General features: G+C 51.2%; 1 protein-coding gene across 1 annotated transcript; it reads left to right on the plus strand.

Annotated features, from left to right (window-relative positions):
• The first annotated feature begins 7,748 nt into the window (after positions 1 to 7,748).
• On the plus strand, positions 7,749 to 23,638 carry STC1 (stanniocalcin 1). Its single transcript, XM_059490907.1, has 4 exons — positions 7,749 to 8,106; positions 11,668 to 11,810; positions 13,883 to 14,094; positions 23,142 to 23,638. Exons 1-4 carry the CDS (start codon positions 7,989 to 7,991, stop codon positions 23,410 to 23,412), a joined length of 744 nt encoding a protein of 247 aa, XP_059346890.1. The 5' UTR covers positions 7,749 to 7,988; the 3' UTR covers positions 23,413 to 23,638.
• The last annotated feature ends 2,166 nt before the right edge of the window (positions 23,639 to 25,804 follow it).

The following is a 25,804-nucleotide window of genomic DNA, read 5'->3' on the forward strand; positions in this document are numbered from 1 at the left end:
GGCACTGCCCTGGGGCTGGGAACGGGGCAGGGAATAAGGGAGTGGAGCAGGGAATGGGAATGGGGCAGGGAATGGGGCAGAGAAGGAGATAATGGGGTCTGGAATGGGGCTGGGAATGGCAATGGGGCTGGGAATGAGGGAATGGGGCTGAGAATAGGAATGGGGATGGGGATGGGAATGAGGAAATGGGGCTGGGAATGAGGAAGTGGGGCTGGGAATGAGGGAATAAGACTGGGAATGAGGACATGGGGCAAGGAATGGGGATGGGGTTAGGAATGAGGGAATGGGGCTGGGGATGGGGCTGGAAATGGGGCAGGGAATAGGGCAGGGAATGAGGGAATAGGGCTGGGAATGAGGGAATGGGGCAAGGAATGGGAATGGGGCTGGAGATGGAGCTGGGAATGGGGCAGGGAATGGGAATGGAGATGGGAATGAGGTAATAGGACTGGGAATGAGGAAATGGGGCAGGGAATGGGAATAGGAATGGGGCAGGGAATAGGGCTGAAGATGGGGTTGGGAATGGAGCTGGGAATGGGAATGGGGATGGGGATGAGGCAGGAAATGGGAATGGGAATGGGGCTGGCTGCTCTACCTGCTGCAGGGAAGCATTACAAGCCCTCTGAGTCCATTTTAAGAGACAAACCCACCCAAGGCAGTGATCCCCGTGTTTGGCAAAACTCCCAGCAGTGCCTTTGAAGGACTTTTCCCTTTTCGGAGTGTTTTCAGTGCCTGGTGTAGCAGGAGCTGAGTGCTGGAAGTTCTCGATGTGTCTCATCCACGAGGCACATTTGGTTTGAATCAAAATCCCATTGCAGCAGGCACTGGGATTTCCAGCCCAGGATTATGAGTAATTCCAGGTTATTATTAGCAATCACTTTTCATCAGACTCTGCAGCTACAAGATGCAGAACAAGCCCAGCAAAAAGAGGCTGAAATGTGGGATTCCTGTTATTTGAAAAAAATCAAATTGTGCAATGCAAACCAATCACAATAATATGAAAAATCTTTTATTTTGCCTTCATTTATGTTGGCAATTCAAGTTCAGCAGAAGACAAAAGTTCACAGAATCATTAAAGTTGGAAAAGCCCTCCAGGATCATCAAGTCCAAGCTGTGACTGACCCAGCCCAGAGCTCTGAGTGCCACAACCAGTTGGGATGGGGACTGCAAACCTCCCTGGGCAACTCTTTCCTATATTTAACAGCCCTTTCCAGGAGGGAATTCCTGCTGATGTCCAGCCCTGGCATAACCTGAGGCCATTTCCCCTTGTCCTGTCAATAATTGCCCCCTTACATTGGGCATTAAACAATTGTCCTGTCAATAATTCCCACCTTCTATCAGACATTAAACAATTGTCCTGTCTATAATTCCCACCTTATATTGGCATTAAACAATCATCCTGTCAAAAATTGCCACCTGACATCGGGCATTAAATAATTGTCCTGTCAATAATTTCCACCTTATATTGGCATTAAACAATCATCCTGTCAAAAATTGCCACCTGACATCGGGCATTACATAATTGTCCTGTCAATAATTCCCACCTTATATCAGACATTAAACAATTGTCCTGTCAATAATTGCCACCTCACATCAGGCATTAAACAATCGCAGCTCCTCTGTGACACAGCCAAACCCACCACGACTTCCTGCACACAAAGCTGAGCTATTAAATCCCTGCAATAATCAGATTTGCAGCAGTTTTCTGCCAGGTTTATGGAGCCTGTAGCCAGATCCAAGCGGCTCTGTCGGGGCAGACTCCCAGGTAACTCCGAAATTGCATCCTGCCTTTTGGAACAAGTTCTGACACCCCTGCCCCGGCGCAGCCGGGGTTGTTCACCTGGGCTAAGCAAATTAAAAGGTTCTGCTCGGCCTCTCCCTCACTTTGCTGTTCTCCTGGCGGGTAATTGCAGCTGCTGCCGGCTCCCAGCCCCGGGATGGGGAATCGCAGCCCGGCAGCGTGCGGGGACGCGCCGCAGCCATGGCGGGAGGCAGAGGAGGAGGAGGGGATGGAATTCTGTGGTCGGGTTTAATGTGCACCTGCCGGGGAGCTGGTCCGGCGGGCTGCGAGGGCGGCTGGCTGCGGGCCAGGGCCTCCACACTGCCAGGTTTGATCCCTGGAAATCCTGGAGTGCTTCCCGTGTGTCGGAACTCAGTGCATCCCTCTGGGTGTCCAGAGTTGCCCAGGACCCTGTCAGGGGGCTTGGAGACCCTGGAATGCTGCCCAGAGCACCTGGGGATTTGATTTTGACCCCTGGAGCAAGTTGCCAGCTTTGTATGAGAACGTGAAAGTCACACAGGTTTGAATGGTGTAATAATAAAATATTCGCAGGGTGGAAATGTAGATTTTAGGATTTTTGGTGTGGGGGTTATGGGGACAAGATGGAGGAATCTGAGTGTGTCCAGCCTTTCTTCTCCTTCTCCTTCTCCTTCTCCTCCTTCTCCTTCTCCTCCTCCTTCTCTTCCTCTTTTCTTCTTCTCCTTTCTTCTTCTTCTCCTCCATTTTCTGCAGTGATATTGGCACTTTGGGATTGGTCTAGAGTAGATGCGCACTGTCTAACACAGGTGATGGGTATTGGGAATTAAGTGTAAATATGTTACACGTAGTTTGGAGTATAAAAGGACAACACAGAGTGCCTGTGGCTGCCCTGCTGAGCACATCTCAGCTGGGCAGAAAGAAAATTTTATAGATCAGAATTAATAAACAACCTCAAGACCGAAAAGTGAAGAGTCCAGACTCGTTCTTCAGTTGCATGGGCTGAAGCAGAGACATCCTGCACATCTCGGGCCAGCAGTTCACAACCAAAACCCGAGACCCGTGGGGCTGGGAGCACCTTCAAACCCCACTGAGCAGGAATCGCCTCGCCCTGTTGGACACGGGTCCGGCTGCCCGGAGGAATTGTGGATTCCCCGTCCCCGCGAGCCTGGAGGGCATCGGAGCAGCCCGGGCTGGTGGAAAGGGGCTGGAATGGGATCGTGTTCCAGTCCAGAGCACCGGGACGGCCCCTCGGGATCCTGCGGGGTCCCCAGCTCAGGGATTGGGGAGAGCTGGGTCTGGGGGAAGGGGAAGGGAATTGCTGGGAACGATCAGGGAGTGCTGGTTTTTGGGAAGGATCAGGGAAGGGTGGTTTGTTAAGAAGGATCAGGGAATGCTGGTTTGGTGGGAAGAATCAGGGAACAGTGGTTGAGGGAAGGGAAGGGAAGGGAAGGGAAGGGAAGGGAAGGGAAGGGAAGGGAAGGGAAGGGAAGGGAAGGGAAGGGAAGGGAAGGGAAGGGAAGGGAAGGGAAGGGAAGGGAAGGGAAGGGAAGGGAAGGGAAGGGAAGGGAAGGGAAGGGAAGGGAAGGGAAGGGAAGGGAAGGGAAGGGAAGGGAAGGGAAGGGAAGGGAAGGGAAGGGAAGGGAAGGGAAGGGAAGGGAAGGGAAGGGAAGGGAAGGGAAGGGGAAGGGAAGGGAAGGGAAGGGAAGGGAAGGGAAGGGAAGGGAAGGAATCGGGGAATGCTGATTTGATGCGAGGGATCAGGGAACGCTGGTTTCATGGGAAGGGAAGGATCAGGAAAGGATGAGGGAGCGCTGGCCTCAGGCAGCAGCCGCACGGGGCGCTCCACAGGCAGGACGTGCCGTGCCGGGCCGGGCCGTGCCGTGCCAATCCCTCGTGCCGGGGCGGTGCAGTTGCTCACGTCCCTCCGGAGCGCGGGGAGCGGAGGGTCCCGGCCGGGCACGGGGGGATAAAGGTGGGGAGGATCCAGTTACACAATGGGAGGGAAGCGGGGCCGCCCTCGCAGCCGTTCCCAGCGGGAGCAGCTGAGCAGAAACCCGGCAGGGGAGGGAGGGTCACTCACTTTATGTCCCCTTTCTCTTTTTCTTCGTTTCTTTTTGTTTTTTTTTTTTTTTCTTTTTTTTTTTTTTTTTTTTTTTTTCGCGGGAGGTTGGATAAAAATCTTAACACCTTGGGAATAGAGGAACAGAGGCACAAAAGGCCGGGCTGTGCAATTTAATCGGGGCCGTGAATGGGAATGGAAAGAAGGGGGGGATTCTCCCAGGGCTAACAGTGCCGTTCTTTTTTTCTCTTTCCACGCACCAGGCAGGAACAGAAACCCTCCCGCGTTTCACCTCCGAGGGAAGCCGCGGGGAAAATCTTCCAGCAGGCTGTGCCAAGCTCTTGGGAACAAATAGGGAAACTTTTTCTTTTGGTTTTTGTTTGTTTTGTTGTTTTTTTTTTTTTTTAATGAGCTCACTAGGCTGTAAAGCTGTCACCTGAGACAGGGAGGAAGGAAGGTTTGGAGGGAAAACCTTATCCCATAATGGGTGTTCTTGTATCCCTAAACCTTCTAACAACACTTTTGAAGGGCCCTTGAATGAGCCAAGCACCGATTAGGGGCAGAGGTTCCATTTCTGGCAGTTCCTTTTTTCCTTCAAAACCTGGGACAGGATTGAAGCCAAGATCCTCTGCCACCGAACCCCTGGAAATCCCACAGCCAGGGCAGAGTGGAAGTTTCCAGGGAATTTTGAGCCCTTGCTGCCTTCAATATGCAAAAGAAAAAATGCAAATGTGCTGTGGTAACACAGGACTCCGAGGTCTTGGGCAGAAGTTTGCTTGGGCAGAAATTTGCCAAACCTGACAGCGGCTCAGAGCAGGTCCCTCACTCCTGAAATCATCCTCCCACTCTTTTAGAGAAAAATAATCAAAGTTCTGCCTCCATGGGGTCTTTTTGGAGTCTTCTCAGGCTGGTGTTTTAATATTTGTGTCCTGATCCAACACATGGGGTCACCACGCCCATGAACCAAGCTGAGCCTCACTCACCTCCTGTTCCTACTGCTCATAATTAAAACAGGCAGCAGGTACAAATATCAAACATGGCCCTAAAGGAGCAAATCCCTGGGAAAACCATAGGAGGAAGAACAGAAAATGTGCTGGAATAATCTCAGGGTCCCCTTGGCTCAATTCCACCCCACACTTGGGCTCCCCTGGGTGTGGATGGGATCCTGGGGAGAGCCAGGCCAACCTGGCTGGGTCTGCAGCCTCAAAAAGCCAAAAAAAACCCAAAAAAGAACCCAAAAAAGCCAAGTGGGAATGTTCAAATTGGGGTGAAGGGGAGGGGAGAGGAGAGGAGAGGAGAGGAGAGGAGAGGAGAGGAGAGGAGAGGAGAGGAGAGGAGAGGAGAGGAGAGGAGAGGAGAGGAGAGGAGAGGAGAGGAGAGGAGAGGAGAGGAGAGGAGAGGAGAGGAGAGGAGAGGAGAGGAGAGGAGAGGAGAGGAGAGGAGAGGAGAGGAGAGGAGAGGAGAGGAGAGGAGAGGAGAGGAGAGGAGAGGAGAGGAGAGGAGAGGAGAGGAGAGGAGAGGAGAGGAGAGCTCTGGAGCCCTGAGTCAGCCCCCATTGAGGCGGCTGCCAGAGTTACTTTTGATTTAATCAGGATCAAACCCTCTGGGATTATTCTCGCTTCCAAACTGGACCGGGGCTCTGAAGTGGAGAAACCACAACGCTTTGTGGGGCTGCTGCTTCTTTTTCTTGAATTTTTTTTTTTTCTTCTTTATTTAATGAACTTGGCTCGGTGTCCCAAACCGGAGCCGAAACCCGAAACCCTCCTGTTTCAGGGCTTTTGGCGAGCGCTGGGAACATCTGGCACAGCTGTTCCTGCGAGCCCCGGGCAGCAGCAGCACAGCCCCGTTCCAAAGGGAGCCGACAGCGGCGGGGATGGGCAGCGCTGGAGAGAGGGGACACAGGGATGGGCAGATCCAGAGGGATCCCATTGTCCTAAGGAAAAAAAGGCAGGGATGGGGTAAAGCACCAGGCACAGCTTCCAGACCCCCATGGACAGAGCCTCCTCCTTCTCCTCTTTAAATTCTTATTTTGCCATAAACTGGACTAAATGCCCCAAAGTGGGGAGTTTTGCACCTCCATTTGAATGGGGTTTGTGGAACTGGAATTCTGCCCCCGGGTGGATCCATGGATTATCCAAGCTGGATTTCCTTGCCTGGCACCGCAGAGCTGAGAGTCCTCCCCCTCCCCAGCAAAAGGGGCGGCAGAGGGAGCCCCAAACGTGCTCTGATCCAAATAATCTCAGCTCGCATCAGCCAGAGCTGGTCTCTGAATCCTTGGGTTCATTCTAAGCTGCAGGAACTTGTAACTTTTTATCTGGAAATCTTTCTGCACTCACTTTTCCCGATTTCCCTACAGCTCTAAGGAGCTGCACTTTCATCCCTGAAACACCCGGAGCTTTAAATCGTCTCTGGGATGGGGGAGAATCCATCCTGCAGCGTGTTAATCCTCATTACGTGCCCATTAGAGCCGAGATTGAATCAGGCATTAGGCTGCCTCCTCCCGTTATGAAATCTGAAAAACAGGATTGAGCCGGGAGCAGGGAGAGGGGAGGGCGAGGAAAACCACGAAACACCTGAAAATTGGGGGTTGGGGCGCGGGCAAAGGGCGGGCTGGGTGATTTTGTGGGGGGAACGGCGCAGGTGAGGGGAGCGCAGGAGGGCTGGGCGAGGTTCGGGGCAGGCAGGGATTGATTTGATTTATTTGATGGATTTGCATGTGCCTACGTGAGCGCAGGGCTGCGTGCCGCGGCTCCCACGGGCTGGGGCGGGAGGGAGGCAGCGGCAGGGAGAGGTGAGAGCCGGGGCAGGGAAGGGGGATCCCTGAACAGCCCCAGAGAGGGGACAGGAGCCGGGGATCCCCGCCAGATCCATCCCCAGAGCGGGGACAGGAATGGGAGATCCCCGCCAGCCCCAGAGAGGGGACAGGGGTGAGAAATCCCTGACAGCCCCATCCCCAGAGCCGGGGAAGGAGCGGGGGATCCCTGACAGCCCCAGAGCGGGGACAGGGGCGAGAAATCCCTGACAGCCCCATCCCCAGAGCCGGGGATCCATGACAGCCCCATTCTCATCCTCAGAGCCGGGGCAGGAAAGGGGGATCCCCGCCATCCCCAAAGCCGGGGCAGGAGCGAGGGATCCCCCCCAGCCCCATCCCCAAAGCCGGGGCGGGAGCGGGGGATCCCCCCCAGCCCCATCCCCAAAGCCGGGGCAGCAGCGGGGGATCCCCCCAGCCCCATCCCCATCCCCAGAACTGGGGCAGGAGTGAGAGATCCCTGCCAGCCTCAGAGCGGGGACAGGAGGGAGGGATCGCTGCCATCCCCAGAGCCCGGCAGGAGAGAGGAATCCCTGCCAGCCCCATCCCCATCCCCAGAGCCGGGGCAGGAGCGGGGATCCCCGCCAGCCCCAGAGCGGGGGACAGGATCGGGGATCCCGGCCAGCCCCATCCTCAGAGCCGGGGCAGAATCCCCGCCAGCCCCATCTCCGCCCCCATCCCCATTCCCGAGCCCCTCAGAGCCGCCCCTTCCCCTCCCCAGCGCCGGGATCCCCTCGCACGCATGGGAGCAGCTTTGCCTCCAGGGCAGGTGATTTTCTGCTGGGGTGGGGGCGCTTTAGGACGGCGCTGTCATTTCCTCGAGCTCCGCCATCCATAGGAAGCGCCCCCCCCCCTCCATCCCCTCCCTTTCCCAGCGCTCCTCCGAGGATGAACTTTTCGCTCATTGTTCTTTGGCAGGTACTTTTAATGGGCTGGAAAATATTCTTCCTGTGAAGTTGCAGTTTTGCGGGGCTTGAATGAGTCCAGTCCTCCCCTGGCTCTGCCCAGCGCCACCGATTGGCTCGGCAGCCCGGGGGGGACCGATAAGGGCGGCTATAAAACGCTCGCAGCTCGCGGTCCCCCAGCGAGCAGCAGCCAGAGGGGCCACCCGGATCCTCCGCACATCCCTGCGCTCATCCCCGGCCTCGCCAGGATCCTCCCGCCTTCCTTCCCTCCCTCGCTTCCAGCTCCACATCTTCGCTCAAGCCCGAGTGCAAGAGGAGAGGCGCACACATCCAAAAAAAAAAAAAAAAAAAAAAAAAAAAAAAAATCAACCACTCAAAAAAGAAAAAGAAAAAAAAAAAAAAAAAAGGGAAAAAAACTAAACCAAGCCAACCCCACACTTAGCGGAAACTTGTCAAAGAATGCTCCTAAAGTCTGGTTTGCTGCTGCTGCTGCTGATCAGTGCATCCGCATCCCACGAAGCCGAGCAGAATGACTCTGTGAGCCCCAGGAAAGCGCGGGTGGCGGCGCAGAACTCAGGTAACGCCGCTGCCCTCAGCCGCCTCACATTTCTCTGCTGATGATTTTTCTGCTTCTTTTTAATTTTCCCCCTTTTCCTTCCCCTTATAAACTCACCGGCTGGCAGCAGAAATGTTCCTTGCAGGGCTGGAGCAGGAATCTCCCGGAGCAGCGAGGATGCGATCCGGGCTCTCCCCTCCTCCCGCAGCTCCCCAGGCAGTTCCGTGCACTTTTTATCATTTTTATTCTCCTGCTTGCATGCATCCCTGTCCCTCCCCCGGTGCAGCGCTGCTTTGGGGTTAAACCTTTGCTTTTTAGGAACTTGGTGGGATCCGCGGCGCTGGGACTGCCCCATTGTCCTGGAACATCTCTGTGTTCAAAGAGGCGCAGCCTCGGAGGAATGCAGAACCCAGAAAGTGTCACAAACCCATCGCTATCGGGCAGCTGCCGCCGTAAAAATACATCGGGGACATTTTCCAAACTTGCTTCCAATATGGAGAGAGAAAAAAAAAAAAATAAAAATCGCTTTGGATGTGCGGACTTTGCCGCTTAGATTAACTTGGAGACATTGCCTGGAACAATGGGAATTAAAAATCCGCCTCTACTGTACTGCAAAGATATTAACGCTCCGGTTCGGGGCTCATTAGCAGCTGCCTTATTTTAGCTCGGCGAGGCTCTGCGGCGCTGGAGCGGGGTGTTTGCTCCGTTCGCTTTTGTATTTGGTTGCCATAGGAACGTGGGGTCTCCCCTCGCACCGCGCCCGAGACAATCAGAGCGCACCCGGACCCCGCTGCCAGCGAAGTTCTAATTGGAACCTGTGGAAAGCTAATTACGGGGCTGGCTCGTGCTGCGGGAGGCTGTGAACCGGGGAGGGGATGAATTACCGAATATTCCTCCCTTCAGGCACGCCAGCAGCAGCGCGGAACGAGCAGGGGTTAATTGGGGGGATTTTTTTAATATTATTTCTTTTTTTTTTTTTTTTTTTTCCCGGGGAAAATCCCGGTTGTAAAGAATTCTCTTTAGGATGCGAGTTAGGTTTATTAAGGTGTGTTCTGTCGCAGTTAAGGCTCCCTTTCCCCCGCTCCAGGGGACCCCGGCCTCGCGTTTCTCCCCCAGGAATGTCTGGTAACCTGAGCCGCAGAGCAGCGAACGTGCCTTGCCCGTTCGCTGGGAGGGGACAGATGCTCGGCTCGCCCAGAAAGGTTAATCCCGGCTAATTTCAGGGCAATCATGTGGCAATTCTGCTGATTCATGGTTAAAATGCCCTGGATGTGCTCTGAGAACGCCGGGATGACACGGACACCCTCGCGTTTAATCATCCTCGGAGCGGCGTTACCTGAACTTTCCCTGCCCGAATTCCCCTTCCCCTCCCGAATCTCAGCAGAAATTCCCCTTTTTGGCTGTACCTGCGAGCTCCCGGGGCAGTTTAGCTCCAAGCTGCTGGATCGAGTCCTTTTGGGCGCTGAGAATTTAGTCTCAAGCTCAAATCTTCTTTCTAGGTAATTCAGCATTTTAGAAAAGCACAAATGCCTCCCGATCAGTGCAATTTCCTGCCAACTTGTTGGCATTTGCCAACACTTCCATCTCCTTTTCCAGTGGTTTTTATGAGCCAAGGCTGCTCCCCAAGGAAGAGCTCTCAGCACTCAGAGCTTTCCATGGCCCATCCTCATCCCTGCTCCTGCTTTAGAGGGAATTGGGATAAAGATGTGAATGCCTGAAGAGAGAATGAGGTTGGGATGGACATTTGGGTGCCCATCTCAGCAAGGAGGGTGAGGTGCTGCCTCTTCTAATCCTTGTGTGACCCTCGAGGGCTTTGGTAGCTGAAATTTCTGTTCTTTGGGGTGCTGGTCGTGTCCTCAGAGAATTCTGGGATTGTAGAATCCTGGAATTACAGAAGCGTGGAAGTGTAGAATTCTGGAATTGTGGGATTCTGGAGTTACAGAATCATGGAAGTGTGGAATTCTGGAGTTGTAGAATCATGGTATTGGAGAACCATGGAATTGTGGAATTCTGGAATTATAGAATCCTGGGATTGTAGAATCATGGAATTACGGAATCGTGGGATTGTAGAATTCTGGAATTATAGAATTATGGAATCTTGAAATGGTTTGGGTTGGAAAGGGACCTTAAAGCTCATTCCATCCCCAGCCATGGGCAGGGACACATTCCACCATCCCAGGGTGCTCCAACCTGGCCTGGGGGCACTTCCAGGGATGGGGAATCCTCAGCCTCTCTGAGCACCCTGTCCCAGGGCCTCGCTGCCCTCCAAGGATGGATTTTCTCCCTAATACCTGACCTAAATCTCTCCTCTTTTAGCCTAAAACCAATCCCAGCCGTTCTAGCACTGTGCATATAAAAACTCTCTCTCTTTCTTTTTTATAATCTGCTTTTCTGCACCAGGAGGGGCTCTGAGCTCTCCTTGGAGCCTTCTCTTCTCCAGGAGGAGCCTTCACTTCTCCAGCTGCTCCATCTCTTCTTCCAGGCAGATTTTGGGGTCTCAGAGAGGCTCTGAGCCTGGTCACGGTGCTGGAGCAGGATTTGGCCGGGGCTGAGCAGGATTTTGGGTCTGGGCCGGATTTTTGGGGCTGGGCAGGATTTTGGGGCTAAGCAGGACTATTGGGCCTGGGCAGGATTTTTGGGCCTGGGCAGGATTTTTGGGCCTGGGCAGGATTTTTGGGGCTGAGCAGGATTTTTAGGGCTGGGCAGGATTTTTGGGGCTGAGCAGGATTTTTAGGGCTAAGCAGGATTTTTGGGTCTGGGCACGATTTCTGGGGCTGAGCAGGATTTCTGGGGCTGAGCAGGATTTTGGGGGCTGAGCAGGATTTTGGGGGCTGAGCAGGATTTTGGGGGCTGGGCAGGATTTTTGGGTCTGGGCAGGATTTTTGGACCTGAGCAGGATTTTTGGGGTTGGGCAGGACTTTTGGGTCTGAGCAGGACTTTTGGGGCTGAGCAGGACTTTTGGGTCTGGGCAGGATTTTTGGGTCTGGGCAGGATTTTTGGGTCTGAGCAGGATTTTGGGTCTGGGCCGGATTTTTGGGGCTGGGCACGATTTTTGGCGCTGAGCAGGACTATTGGGCCTGGGCAGGATTTTGGGGGCTGGGCAGGACTTTTGGACCTGAGCAGGATTTTTGGGGCTGGGCAGGATTTTTGGGGCTAAGCAGGATTTTTAGGGCTAAGCAGGATTTTTGGGTCTGAGCACGATTTTGGGGCTGGGCAGGATTTTTGGGTCTGGGCACGATTTTTGGGGCTGGGCAGGACTTTTGGGGCTAAGCAGGATTTTTGGGTCTGAGCAAGATTTTGGGGGCTGAGCAGGATTTTTGGGCCTGGGCAGGACTTTTGGACCTGAGCAGGATTTTGGGTCTGGGCAGGATTTTGGGTCTGAGCACGATTTTGGGTCTGGGCAGGACTTTTGGACCTGAGCAGGATTTTTGGCGCTGAGCACAATTTTTGGGTCTGGGCAGGACTTTTGGGGCTGAGCAGGATTTTTGGTGGCTGGGTAGGATTTTTGGGGCTGGGCAGGATTTTTGGGGCTGGCAGAGCTCACTCTCCACGTGCTGATGTTCCTGTGCCCCTCTGTCGCAGCCGAGGTGGTTCGGTGCCTGAACAGCGCCCTCCAGGTGGGCTGCGGAGCCTTCGCCTGCCTGGAGAACTCCACGTGCGACACGGACGGGATGTACGACATCTGCAAATCCTTCCTCTACAGCGCTGCTAAATTCGACACTCAGGTACGGCCCGGGCACCGCGGGAATCCAACCCGGCCGGGAATGAATCAAACCCGGCCGAGAATAAATGGGAGCCGCCTTTTCATGGCCCGGACAAGTCCTGCGGGTTCTGAAGCACGTGCAAGGCGCTCTGCTCAGTGCCTGCCTTAATTTAAGCTGTGCTTTGGGCAGGATTAACCCTCCCCTCCCTGCAGCCCTTCCCGCTGCTGCTCTCAGCCCCAGTTCTGGCTCCAGGGCTCTTTTTCCACCCGCTCCCCGCTCCGGGTGAGGACTTGGCACGGAGGGTTCCGAGGGGTGGAGAGCGAGGTTTCCTCTCCAGGAGGAAATAGAAATGTTCTTCTAACAAAATAAATCTCCTGACTGTGTGACCTGGCACAGGGCTGGGCTTTGGCTTGGAAGCGTTCGGGTCTGGGAATGCACGGCCAGACTGGGATTGCAGGGAGAATAAACGGGATGATATTGGAGAGCTCTGCTCTGCCAAAATCCCATTCCCTCTGTGCTTTCCTCCTAAAATCCACACAGCCCCTTGTTCCCTGTGCTCCCAAGGACAGATTTAAAAGCTCATAAAGGCTCTTGAGGTCTGAACTAGGAGTGTTAAACTGCCGGCATTAAATTGATGTTGATCTGTGGGGCAGAGCTGCTCCATCTCTGGTCCTCGAACTTCCAGGCTGAAGATTCCCAATGCCTAAATCCTTTGGGAATGGGAGTTCAGAGCACCCCGACTGCTGAGAGTGACAACTCTGCAGTAATCGGGAACATTCAAATCCCATGCCCTGCCTTAATTGCAGGAGGGTAATTAGCACAGCCAGGCCCGGTGGAGTATCCACAACACTTCTCCTTCCTTTGGATTCTGTTAAAAATAATTTAGAAACTGCTGCAAAATAGTTGATAGATTGTTAAGCATGTACAGTTAGTTTGGTTATTCTATTGTAAAAGGGGTTCAAAGGGCAGTTGTAGGAAATCCGGTACTCAAGGTACCATAACACACCTCAGTGAATGCACCACGAGCCAGGCTGGAGAGAGCTGGAATGGCCAATCAAGGCCTAAAACCTTCATGCAAATGAAGGATCCAAACAGAAACCAATCCAAAGGGACAAAAAAACAGGATAAAAAAGGGTTTCTGACCCACTGAATTGTGCTGCTCCACCTGGGGCTGCTCAAGAAGCCCCAGAGCTGGCGCTGCAGCATCCTCGACGGGAACACTCCTGCCCCATTTCCATTTCCTGCCCCATTCCCCTTCTCATTCCCATTCCCATCCCCATTCCCAGTCCAATTCTCATCCCCTGCCCCATTCCTAGCCCCATTGCCATTCCCATTCCCAACCCCATTCCCATTCCCCTTCTCATCCAATTCCCAACCCCATTCCCATTCCCCTTCTCATCCAATTCCCATCCCCATTCCCACTTCTATTCCCCATTCCCATTCCCTTTCCCAACCTCATTCCCCTTCTCGTCCAATTCCCATTCCCCATTCCTATCCCCATTCCCAACCCCATTCCCATCCCTATGCCCATTCCCCTTCTCATTCCCAGCCCCATCCCCATTCCCCTTCTCATTCCCATTCCCCTTCTCATCCAATTCCCATCCCCATTCCCACTTCTATTCCCCATTCCCAACCCCATTCCCATTCCCCTTCTCATCCCATTCCTAGCCCCATTCCCATTTCCATTCCTCTTCTCATTCCCATTCCCAACCCCATTCCCATTCCCCTTCTCATCCAATTCCCATCCCCATTCCCACTTCTATTCCCCATTCCCATTCCCTTTCCCAACCCCATTCCCCTTCCCCTTCTCATCCAATTCCCATTCCCATCCCCATCCCCATTCCCCTTCTCATCCAATTCCCATTCCCCATTCCCATTCCCATCCCCATCCCTATCCCCATTCCCCTTCTCATTCCCATCCCCATTCCCAGCCCCATCCCCATTCCCACAGGCCCCCTTGCTTTAGGCCTTTCTTTTTTCGTAGTAAAAGCTGAAATCACTTTAGCACCGGGACCCTGCTCTCGTTTTTATCCCTGGAATTTATTCCAGACTCCCTGGAATTCAGCTGAAGTTGGTTTTCCTTCCGTGCGCAGGGAAAAGCGTTCGTGAAGGAGAGCCTGAAGTGCATCGCCAACGGGGTGACCTCCAAGGTGTTCCTGGCCATCCGCAGGTGCTCCACGTTCCAGAGGATGATCTCGGAGGTGCAGGAGGAGTGCTACAGCAAGCTGGACCTGTGCGGCATCGCCCGCCGCAACCCCGAGGCCATCACCGAGGTGGTGCAGCTCCCAAACCACTTCTCCAACCGGTACGGAACGGGGAAATCCCGGGATACGGAGGGGAAGTGAGGGGAGGAACCACGGGGGACGGGGGACAGACCTGTGCAGGGCCTGGGACATCCCAGCCAGGAAAGCTCCCTGCCTCTGCACGCCCGGCGCAGCTTCAGCAGCATTCTCCACGCTCTTTTGGGGAAATACATTTATTTCCCCTTTTGGGGAAAATACGTTTCCCTTTTGGGGAGAACACATTTCTTTTCCTTTTTTGGAAAACACGCTTGTTTGTTCATTTTGGGAAATGCATTTGTTTCCCCTTTTGGGAAAATTCCTTGTTTTCCTTTGTGGAGAAACACACTTGTTGCTCATTTTGGGAAATACACAAATTTCCATTTCAGGGAAAATACATTTATTTCCCCTTTTGGGAAAATACATTTATTTCCCCTTTTGGGGAAAATACATTTCCCTTTTGGGGAGAACACATTTCTTTTCCTTTTTTGGAAAACACGCTTGTTTGTTCATTTTGGGAAATGCATTTGTTTCCCCTTTTGGGAAAATTCCTTGTTTTCCTTTGTGGAGAAACACACTTGTTGCTCATTTTGGGAAATACACAAATTTCCATTTCAGGGAAAATACATTTATTTCCCCTTTTGGGAAAATACATTTATTTCCCCTTTTGGGGAAAATACATTTCCCTTTTGGGGAGAACACATTTCTTTTCCTTTTTTGGAAAACACGCTTGTTTGTTCATTTTGGGAAATGCGTTTATTTCCCCTTTTGGGAAAATTCCTTGTTTTCCTTTGTGGAGAAACACACTTGTTGCTCATTTTGGGAAATACACAAATTTCCATTTCAGGGAAAATACATTTATTTCCCCTTTTGGGAAAATACATTTATTTCCCCTTTGGGGAGAATTCCTTTATTTTCCTTTTTGGGAAACACATTAATTTCCCTTTTTGGGAAAATACACTTGCTGTTCATTTTGGGAAATACATGTCTGTCCCTTTCTGGGCCAATATATTTATTTCCCTTTCTGGGAAAATTCATTCATTTTCCTTTATGGGAAAATGCACTTGTCATTCATTTTGGGAAATACGTTTATTTCCCCTTTTGAGAAAATGCCTTTGTTTTCCTTTTTGGAAAAATACACTTGTTCATGTTGGGAAATACACACATTTCCCTTTCTGGGAAAAAAATATTTATTTCCCATTCTGGGAAAATATATTTATTTCCATTTTTGGGGAAAATACATTTATTTCCCCTTTATGGGAAAATTCCTTTATTTTCCTTTTTTGGGAAACACATTTATTTCCCTTTTGGGGGAAATTAATTTATTTTCCTTTTTGGGAAAACACACTTGTTTTTCAATTTGGAAAATACATGTCTGTCCCTTTTTGGGCAAATACCTTTATTTCCCATTCTGAGAAAATATATTTATTTCACTTTTTGAGAAAATTCCTTTCTTTTCCTTTTTGGGAAAACACACTTGTTTTACATTTTGGGAAATATACATATTTCCCTTTTTGAAAACATATTTATTTCCCTTTTTGCTTGTTTTACATTTTGGGAAATATGTGTATTTCCCTTTCTGGGCAAACACATTTATTTCTCCTTTTGGGATATATATTTATTTCTCCTTTGGGGAAATCCATTTATTTCTCCTTTGGGGAAATACATTTAAAAGAATTTCCAGAGGAGAACCATAAAATTATCCAGACGTCCCTTACTCCAAAGCCTGGAGTTTGTTTAAATGTTAATTTAATTTTTTTTGTTGTTGTTTGGGTGTTCTGTAATGGTCAATGATCCCAATCAGGTGGATTAATTCGGCATGTGTGGCACATTGAGCTGCTCAGGGAATCGTGGAATGGTTTGGGTGGGAAGGGACCTTAAACCCCATCTCATCCCACCCCTCCAAGCACAGGGACACTTTCCCCTGTCCCCGATTGCTCCAAGCCCTGTCCAGCCTGGCCTTCTCCATCCATTTCCATCATTCCCTTCTCCTGATTATGGGATCTCATACCCAGCTCCAGCCACGGCCTCTTTCCATGGTGGCCTTCTCCATCCATTTCCATCATTCCCTTCTCCTGATTATGGGGTCTCATACCCAGCTGCAGCCTCTTTCCATGGTGGCACACATCCCTCTCCTGCTTTGGGGGTCTCTGGGCTGGTTTTGAGCTCATTTTGCACCGTGGTGCCAGCTCCAGGTGACCAAACCATGCAGAGAGTTTGGTAAATCACGACTTAAAGGTGTTCACAGCCATGCCCTTCCTGGGGCTCATATGGCACTGGGAAATGAATCCTTGTCCTCCAGGATCCTTGTCCTCCAGGATTCTTGTCCTCCGGGATTCTTGTCCTCCAGGTCACCACACTGCTGCAAAACCCAGGGAAATGAAAAGAGCTGTTGCTCTTTGTTTGTGGTCCCTGGGGAGTCCCCTAAACTGTGCGTTCACTTGCAGCAGGCAGGCAAGGAGACTCCACTCCCCAGATGGATTCTGGGCGTGCTAATTACTGAGGGTGCTAATTATTGGGGGTCCCACCCTCGGGAGCAGCATGGTTTCTGAGGGAGGAGAGAGGGAGAGCCCAGGGAGAGAAGGACCAAGAGCAATCTCTGGTCTCCCCTCAAAGCTTAACAGGGAGATTCAAAGTGGGTGCAAATAAGCCTCGGGCCAGTGGGATTTCAGATCCATGATATTCCAGGGGAGGATCACAGGCTTGGATTAAACCCTACATTTTCGAGGGGTGAGACAGAGCGCACCATTTATCTAAAATGTGACACCACAATTCACCCTTTTTTTTTGTTAGGAAGAAAAGATTAAGAGAAATAAGTGCCAAAAGAGAATCTGTGATTTCCCCCTTACAGCTTAAGAGGGAGATTCAAAGTGGGCACAGAATCAGACTTGGGCCAAGGGGATTACAGATCCATGATACTTCAGGGGAGGATCACGGGCTTGGAATAATGAGGGGTGAGACAGAGTAGACCATTTAACTAAAATATGACACCACAATTCACCCTTTTTTGTTAAAAACAAAATATTAAGAGAAATAAGTGCCAAGAGAGAATCTGTGATTTCCCCCTTACAGCTTAAGAAGGAGATTCAAAGTGGGCACGGAATCAGACTTGGGTCAGTGGGATTTCAGATCCATGATATTCCAGGGGAGAATCACAGGCTTGGATCCTACATTTTCGAGGGGTGAGACAGAGCACACCATTTATCTAAAATGTGACATCACAATTCACCCTTTTTTTGTTAGGAAGAAAAGATTAAGAGAAATAAGTGCCAAAAGAGAATCTGTGATTTCCCCCTTACAGCTTAAGAGGGAGATTCAAAGTGGGCACAGAATCAGACTTGGGCCAAGGGGATTACAGATCCATGATACTTCAGGGGAGGATCATGGGCTTGGAATAATGAGGGGTGAGACAGAGTAGACCATTTAACTAAAATATGACACCACAATTCACCCTTTTTTCTTAAAAAGAAAAGATTAAGAGAAATAAGTGCCAAGAGAGAATCTGTGGTCTCCCTCACAGAGCTGAACAGGGAGATTCAAAGTGGGCACGGAATCAGACTTGGGCCAATGGGATTTCAGATCTGTGATATTCCAGGGGAGGATCAGGCTTGGATTAAACCGTACATATTCCAGGGGTGAGACAGAGCACACCATTTAACTAAAATGTGACACCACAATTCACCCTTTTTTTGTTAGGAAGAAAAGATTAAGAGAACTAAGTGCCAAAAGAGAATCTGTGATTTCCCCCTTACAGCTTAAGAGGGAGATTCAAAGTGGGCACAGAATCAGACTTGGGCCAAGGGGATTACAGATCCATGATACTTCAGGGGAGGATCACGGACTTGGAATAACGAGGGGTGAGACAGAGCACAACATTTAACTAAAATGTAACACCACAAGGAGCCAGCACCCCTGGTCCTGTATGACCCCCCTGTGCCAACCCCGTGTTCCTCGTCTCTGGTGTCCTGGTTTGAAAAGGAAGTGAGGTTTTTTGGAGTTTGTGGTCAAACCAATCAGAGCTGAAATTGGAATATTGGCACCTGGCGTGGCCACTGAGACCATGGATACACCTCTGAGAACAGAGGGGTTAAAAGCAGAGAAAGCGCAGGGGAACTTTCTCTTGGTTCTGCTGGGTTGAGGAGGTCAGAGCTCCTGCTTTGCTCCATGTCTGGTCACATCTCACAGCAGACACCAGGGAGAACAGATTTTCATGGGGGCACTGGCATTGTCAAACGTGGGGACAGCCTGGGGCTCTCACTGCTCTGCCTTGGGGCTGTCCCTGTGGGAATGTCACTCTGCTGCCTGGCACGTTCTCCTGAGCAGCACTGCCTTGTCCCCTGTCCCTGCAGGGATGGCAATGTCACACCAGGCACCTTCCCCTGGCTGCCCTGCCCTGTCCCTGTCCCTGCTGCCCATAGGGATGGCAATGTCACACTGGTGCCTGGCACCTTCCCCTGGCTGCCCTGTCCCTGTCCCTGCTGCCCATAGGGATGGCAATGTCACACCTGGCACCCTCCCCTGGGCAGCACTGCCCTGTCCCTGCAGGGATGGCAATGTCACAGCAGGCACCTTCCCCTGGCTGCCCTGTCCCTGTCCCTGTCCCTGCTGCCCATAGGGATGGCAATGTCACACTGGTGCCTGGCACCTTCCCCTGGCTGCCCTGTCCCTGTCCCTGCTGCCCATAGGGATGGCAATGTCACACTGGTGCCTGGCACCTTCCCCTGGCTGCCCTGTCCCCATCCTCCAAGGACAAGGGACACAGGGAGCCTCAGGGCTGCTGCAGTCACGCTGCAGGGCAGGGATTTCTTGCTCCCAGTCCTGGAACAATCAGTGCTGACTCTTGTGATCGGAATAAAAGGGACCTTTTGGAGAGGTTGGAGTAAATAACCCCAGAACTGGAGTGCAAACAGAGCACTGGGTCCTGTCCTCAGCTCCTCTGGGATGGCCTTGGCTGGGTCCAGGAGCAGCCCAAACCTCCAGACCTGTCCCAGGACAGGTCTGCAGGTGATGAATACATTTTATGTTACATCAAGCAGCATGAATTTATTCAGAGAATCCCAGAATATCCAGAGCTGGGAGGGGCCCACAAGGATCATGGAGATCATTTCCTATCACAGAAAACTCTCTTGTAGATAATTTTTTCTTGTCTATCCAGAAAATGGCAACATTGGGAAGGCAAAATTATACTGGGGCAGTAAAAATGGAACTTGTGCAGCAGATTTGGGGGGGAAATTGGAACCTTTCAAAGAGGATTTCTGGAGGACCGGGAGAGGAGCAGGCAGCTCTGTGGAGTCCTGGGTTAAACTGATGGGCTGGGCAGCTCAGCAGAAAGAAAAAACCTTTTCTTTCCATGTCCTGCTTTGGAAGGGGACATGGGGACACTTGGGCAGTGCTGGTTGTGCTCCTCTGAGAGGACCCAGCCCTGGAGCCTCTCCCGAGGCCCAGGAGCTCCTCCCCAGCCCTGCGGAGGATATTGTGACACGCTGAGGAACAAAAGCAGCAGGATTTCCCAGCTCCGAGGTGAGGCTGAGGGCTCGGGAGCATCCTGCTTTCCCAGCCCGGGATCCGAATGCGCCACTTGGCCCGGCCCCAGGGGAAGTCCTTACAGGTCATTGCATCCTGCTGCCATCCCAGCTGGGGCAGGGCAATCTCTGCTCACAGCCCAGCTCTGGAAGGTGTCCCGGCGTGGAAACCACGGGGCTGGACGGGCTCTGTGTCTGGCCCTGGTTTAAGCCGGGTTTGTGGCTGGCTCAGCTTTGCTCACCTCCACTCCAGACCCTCGCAGCCCTGCTCAGAGCGAGCCAGAGCCTGATCCCTTTGTGCAGCTCTGACCTCACCTGACCTCCCCAGGGCTGAGAGTTGGGAAAGGATTTTCAATGGGAACTCTCATTTCCCTCTTCCTTCCCCTCCTCCACCTGCAGGTTGCTCTCCTCTCTGCTCCTGTGGAAAAATGTCAGCGTGACCTTAAAGTGCTTAAAATAAGTTCCTTTCAGGCAGAAATCCCAGCGAGTGTGGGCCTGCTGCCCTTTTTCCCAGCTCTGTCTCCCTGGGAAGATGTTCCCTGGCACAGGGAGGTGCCAGGAGCTCTCCCAGCCCTAATCCTGGGGGAACATTCCTTGGGGGAATTCTCAGCAGGGTTGGGAATGCACAGCAGCACCCCTGAGCTGTCAGTGTGTGAGTCAGGCCTGGGGAAAAAGTGACCTGGACTCCCAAGGCATTCACAGAAAGTTAATTCAATTTAGTGACCTGGACTCCCAAGGCATTCACAGAAAATTAATTCAATTTATTGAGAAACCCATTGCTTTTTATACCCTAGTTCGCTACAGGTGGACCTGATTGGTCCTCTAACTAAAACACCATCACTATTGGCTAATGAACAATTTATAAACCATTTATAACAATCTTATGATTGCTATAAATGGTTTATAACATAAAATATAAATGGCTATACACCCATTTGTAAACAATCTTATGTTTATAACATATAAATGATTATACACCCATTTATGAACAATCTTATGAGAATAACAAGAAAACAGATACTAGAGAAACAACACCTGCAGGTTGTTTTTAATTATTGGATATCACTGTTTATCTACAGCTCCTCAAACCTTCCCAGGCTGATTCTGGGAAAACTTATTTAGCTTCTTTCTTTCTTTCTTTCTTTCTTTCTTTCTTTCTTTCTTTCTTTCTTTCTTTCTTTCTTTCTTTCTTTCTTTCTTTCTTTCTTTCTTTCTTTCTTTCTTTCTTTCTTCTCTCTTTCTCTCTTTCTCTCTTTCTCTCTTTCTCTCTTTCTCTCTTTCTCTCTTTCTTTCTCTTTCTTTCTTTTTCTCTCTCTCTTTCTTTCTTTTTCTCTCTTTCTTTCTCTCTTTCTTTCTCTCTCTCTTTCTTTCTCTCTTTCGCTGCCACCACACCTGGCTGCTCCTTTGACGAGGAATTTGTGCCCAGCGCTGCTGGGAGCGGAAGGTGCAGCTGGAGAGGAGGCAGGGGAGGCCTCACTTGGGCTGGAAGTGACCATGGATTGTCCCAAGGACTGTCCCCAGGGAATCCAGGGATCTGCCAGGCTTGGGCTGGGCCGCTCCTCCCTCTGGCCCTTGTAAGGGAAAGGGACAAGAGGGACAAAGGGAATGGAAGTGACAGTGGATTGCGTGTGCTAAAGATCTGTCCCCAGGAATCTGCCAGGCTTGGGCTGGGCTGCTTCTCCCCCTTCTGGTCCTTGCAAGGGCTGTGCAGGGAAAGGGACGGGAGGGACAGAGGGAATGGTGCCACGGGGATGGAGCAGTCGTGGCTCAGAGGCCAGGCCAGGCTGGGATCCCGGCAGGATCTGTTGCTGCCAACATCAATTATTTTCCTTCCCAAAGCTCCAGGAACTCTGGTGTTGAGCAGAGAGTAAATCACAGCCTTTAACCCATTCCTGATCTCTCAGCTCCTTGTTTTACCTTCCCGATCCACCAGGATCACTCCAAACCCACCGTGCTCACCCCTCCCCTCCCAGAGCTGGGGCAGCTGCTGGTTTAGAGCAATTAAATCAGAATTTTGGCCATGGTGTTCCTCTCCTGTGCCAGGGGCACAGCACCTCCATGCCCAGGGTGTGGAGTGGGGGCCCTGGGAGCCCTCAGCCTCCCCTCAGAGCTGGGAAGTCCTGCTGCTTTTGTTCCTCAATTTGTCACAATATCCTCTGCTGGGCTGGGGAGGAGCTCCTGTGCCTCGGGAGAGGCTCCAGGGCTGGGTCCTCTCAGAGGAGCACAACCAGCACTGCCCAAGTGTCCCCATGTCCCTTTCTAAAGCAGGACATGGAAAGAAAAGACTTTTTCTTTCTGCTGATCTGCCCAGTCTATCAGTTTAACCCGGGCCTCCACAGAGCTGCCTGCTCCTCTCCCAGAAATCCTCTTTCAAAGGTTCCAATTTCCCCCCCAAATTTGCTACACAAGTTTCATCTTTACTCCCCCCAGTATAATTTTGCCTTCCCAATGTTGCCATTTTCTGGATAGACAAGAAAAAAATACCTCCATCTACAAGAGAGTTTTCTGTGATAGGAAATGGATCTCCATGGTCCTTTCCCAACCTTAAAAATTCTGCCACAACACCGTCAGAAATCAGTTCCAAACACACTCTGGCTGAGTTAAAAACCCTGATTTTTGCAGTTTTTTCACCTGGCTGGGTGATATCCCAATTTCCTGCTGGGCTGGTTCGCCCCCAAGCAGGCAGCACTGGATAATTCAGTCCTCTTTTGGGGACAGAGTGTCTGAGTACCCAGGCTGCTCTTAGCCCCAGGCAACCTTAGCAAGCTTAAGGGATATCAGCTCTTTAGGGATTTGTCAGCTCTCTCATGATTTCAGCTCTTTGCTTGCTAAGGTGCTCATGAAGGCCGAGAATGCAGACATGAGAGAGGAGAAGGCAGTTCCACAGCAATGTCTTTACTGGGGATCTGTGAAGGGTTCCAGGGACAGCTCTTCTGACCAGAATGGGCTAAAACAACCCTTTATATGGGGTATAGGGGGATCCAGAATTGTCCAGTAGCAGGAGTTAAGGGAAAGTGACCTATGGGGTTACACAGAGATAAGCAGGGGTCTGAAAGGTGGAAGAGAGGGGCTTCTTGCTCTTTTGTGACGAGGATCTGACTCCATGTTTCATAAGGCTTGATTTATTATTTTATTATATATATTATATTAAAACTATACTAAAATAATAGAAGAAAGGATTTTATCAGAAGGCTGGCTAAGAATAGAAAAAGAAGAAATTATAACAAAGGCTTTTGTGTCAGACAGAGAGCCCGAGCCAGCTGACTGTGACTGGCCATTAATTAGAAACAACCACATGAGACCAATCCCAGATGCACCTGTTGCATTCCACAGCAGCAGGTAACCATTGTTTACATTTTGTTCCTGAGGCTTCCCAGCTTCTCAGGAGGAAAAATTCTAAGGAAAGGATTTTTCAGAAAATACCATGGCTACACTATTTCACCATGACTTGGCATTTCCTATCTTTAAGCCTCGGCTCTCCATGGAGCCCCAGCAAGCCCAGAGCCTGCTACAGGGTGACACCGTGGGCTAACCAGGTCCTTGTCCTGCAGGTATTACAACAAGCTGGTTCGGAGCCTGCTGGAGTGCGACGAGGACACGGTGAGCACCATCAAGGAGAGCCTGATGGAGAAGCTGGGCCCCAACATGGCCAGCCTGTTCCACCTGCTGCAGAGCGACCACTGCGCCCAGGGCCACCCCCGCTCCGAGCTGCTGCGCAGGAGGCTCTCGGAGCCCCAGAAGCTGAAGCTGCTGCTCAGGAACCTGCGAGGTGAGGGCTCCACAGCCGCCCACGCCAAGCGCGGCTCCGCCGAGCGCGCCTGACCGGGCCGGGCAGGCCGAGCACGACCAAAGCTGAGGGCTCTGCTCTAGGAGTGCTGCACCCAAAGCCAGCGGACTGTAGGTGTTGTGACCCCCAGGAGCTGGGCTTAGTTCCTTAGGGCTCGTTTCGTTTGTTCATCTTCTTTGTTCCTCTCCAACAACACTTCTGCATGGGTCTGTGTTCGGTGTCGCGGCTTTCCCACCAGCCAGACGGCTCTGTCTCTTCTCTTCCCCACACAAAAATCTGTTATCCCAAAAAAACCTTAGTCTTTAGTAGATCCCTATAGTGGTTGGGCCTTCAGGCACCAAACTCCCAAGGTTTGGAGGCTGAGTTTGTCCCAAGCTGTTGTGCTGACACCAGCCAGGCCTGGAGGTTCGGCACTGAGGGGAGGAGCCGCTCCTCTCCTGCAGGTGATGAAAAATGCACTAAAAACTCTCACACACCCTAAAAGCTCTCACATATCCTAAAAGCTCTCACAAATCCTAAAAACATCCGTGGGATTCATGCCATGAATCTGTGCTGGCCATGGACGAGCATGGATGTCACGTTCCTGGTCCTGTAGTGTCACCCTCATCCCTGATTCCTTCCTGTGAATATGTTTAAGTCAGGATTTACCAAACTCACTGCGTGGTTTAATCACCAGGAGCTGGCACCACGGTGCAAAATGAGCTCAAACCACCCCACAAAGCCCAAAAGCAGGAGAGGGACGTATTCCAGCATGGAAAGAGGTTGTGGCTGCAGCTGGTCAGGAGGTCCCATAATCGTGTGTTGTATTTCAAAGCTCATATCTCTGTACTGTATTTAACTGCCTGAAGCTTTAAACCAAGCCTAACAGAAACAAAGCCTGTCTTAAGATTAGAGTATTAAAGGCCTTGCTCTAACTGTGGTATAAATAGTGCTAAAATCTGTCTGTACTGTACATAAACTCCACCAGAGTCTGCTCCAAAGGAGCAGAACAGAATAACTTTATTGCCTAAACTGAGTTTTGTAAGTTAGCTCTTTCTTTTATTATTATTATTATTATTATTGTTATTATTGTTGTTATTATTATTATTGCTTTCTTTTTCCTGGAAGCAGCACCTCTGTCGTAGTCAGGAATTCACATTCCACTCTGTGGCCTTTTAAGAAAGGAAGAGGGGGAAGGTTTAGAATGGGAATCACAGGACCAGGAACAGCCTTTCAGAGCTGAAATTGAGGCAAAATCCATTAAAAACCCAAGTTCAGGCTGGTCAGTCCTGTCCCCACTGGGCTGCCAGGAAATGCACTTAGAGCCAGGGCAGAGCTGCTGGGAATTCTGGAATTGTCAGATCCTTTGGGAATCTCACGGGGCAAAATTCCCCTCAGGATTTCTGGGGCAAGGCAGGGAAAATCTGTAATTCTCTCAAGCTCCAGCAGGAGAGCTGAGGACACAATGAATGCTCTGGGAGCTGCCCTTCCTCCACCCTCCTCCCCCTCCTCAGCGGGCTCTGGGAAGAGGAGCAGAGCTGGAGACCCCAAAGCTGCTCCACAGCACAGCCAGGCCCTGGTGAGCCCAAAAATGCCCTTTGGATCCACCCAATGCCCTTTGTGGTGGGATCAGAGGCAGAGGCCCTTTGTAGTGTGGGATCCACCAAATGTCCTTTGTGGATTGGGATCCACCCAATGTCCTTTGTGGTGTGGGATCCACCAAATGTCCTTTGTGGTGTGGGACCCACCAAATGTCCTCAGTGATGTGTTGTCCACCCAATTCCCTTTGTGGTGTGGGACCCACCAGAGGCTCTTTGTAGTGTGGGACCCACCCATTGCCCCTTGTGGTGTGGGATCCATCAAAGGCCCTTTGTGGATTCGGATCCACCCAACGCCCTTTGTGGTGTGGGATCCACCCAATGCCCTTTGTGGTGTGGGACCCACCAGAGGCCCTTTGTTGATTGGGATCCACCAAAGGCCCTTTTGTGGTGTGGGATCCACCAGGCCAATCCCAAATCCAAGCCTCAGAGTCCCTGCGGCGTGGGAGACTCTGCCTCAGAGCGTTGGAGAGCTGATACAGGAGGGATCTCTTTTTTTCTTCTGGAAACCTGAAGCAATATTATTTTACTTTTTGTGTTGTTTGGGAAACCACAAAGCCTTTAAACCAGAACTTGCTGCTAAAATATCAAAACCAGATGCAGTGGCAGCGTTTCAGATGTCGCTGTCTTCACGAAATGTAGAAGTGTTGGCAGAGAATTGGAAGCAGCAAAAAAAAATTGCTGATATTGGTGGAGGGTTGGAATTTGTAATTTTTTTTGGGATACTCTGAACAGAGCCGTGCAGGGCAAGGAAGATGCAAAGTTCCTGAATCAGGCAGGGATTGAGAGGCCAACACAAAGAAATTCTGAGAGGTGAAAACCAAAAGCTTCTGGAATATCCCAACCCTAA

The sequence above is a fragment of the Ammospiza nelsoni genome, chromosome 30, assembly GCF_027579445.1.
Source record: "Ammospiza nelsoni isolate bAmmNel1 chromosome 30, bAmmNel1.pri, whole genome shotgun sequence".
NCBI lineage: Eukaryota > Metazoa > Chordata > Aves > Passeriformes > Passerellidae > Ammospiza > Ammospiza nelsoni.

Coding starts and splice junctions, on each gene's coding strand:
- STC1 (XM_059490907.1), top strand. CDS start 7,989: ATGCTCCTAAAGTCTGGTTTGCTGCTGCTGCTGCTGATCAGTGCATCC. Junction 8,107..11,667: donor GGTGGCGGCGCAGAACTCAG/GTAACGCCGCTG, acceptor CCTCTGTCGCAG/CCGAGGTGGTTCGGTGCCTG. Junction 11,811..13,882: donor CTGCTAAATTCGACACTCAG/GTACGGCCCGGG, acceptor TTCCGTGCGCAG/GGAAAAGCGTTCGTGAAGGA.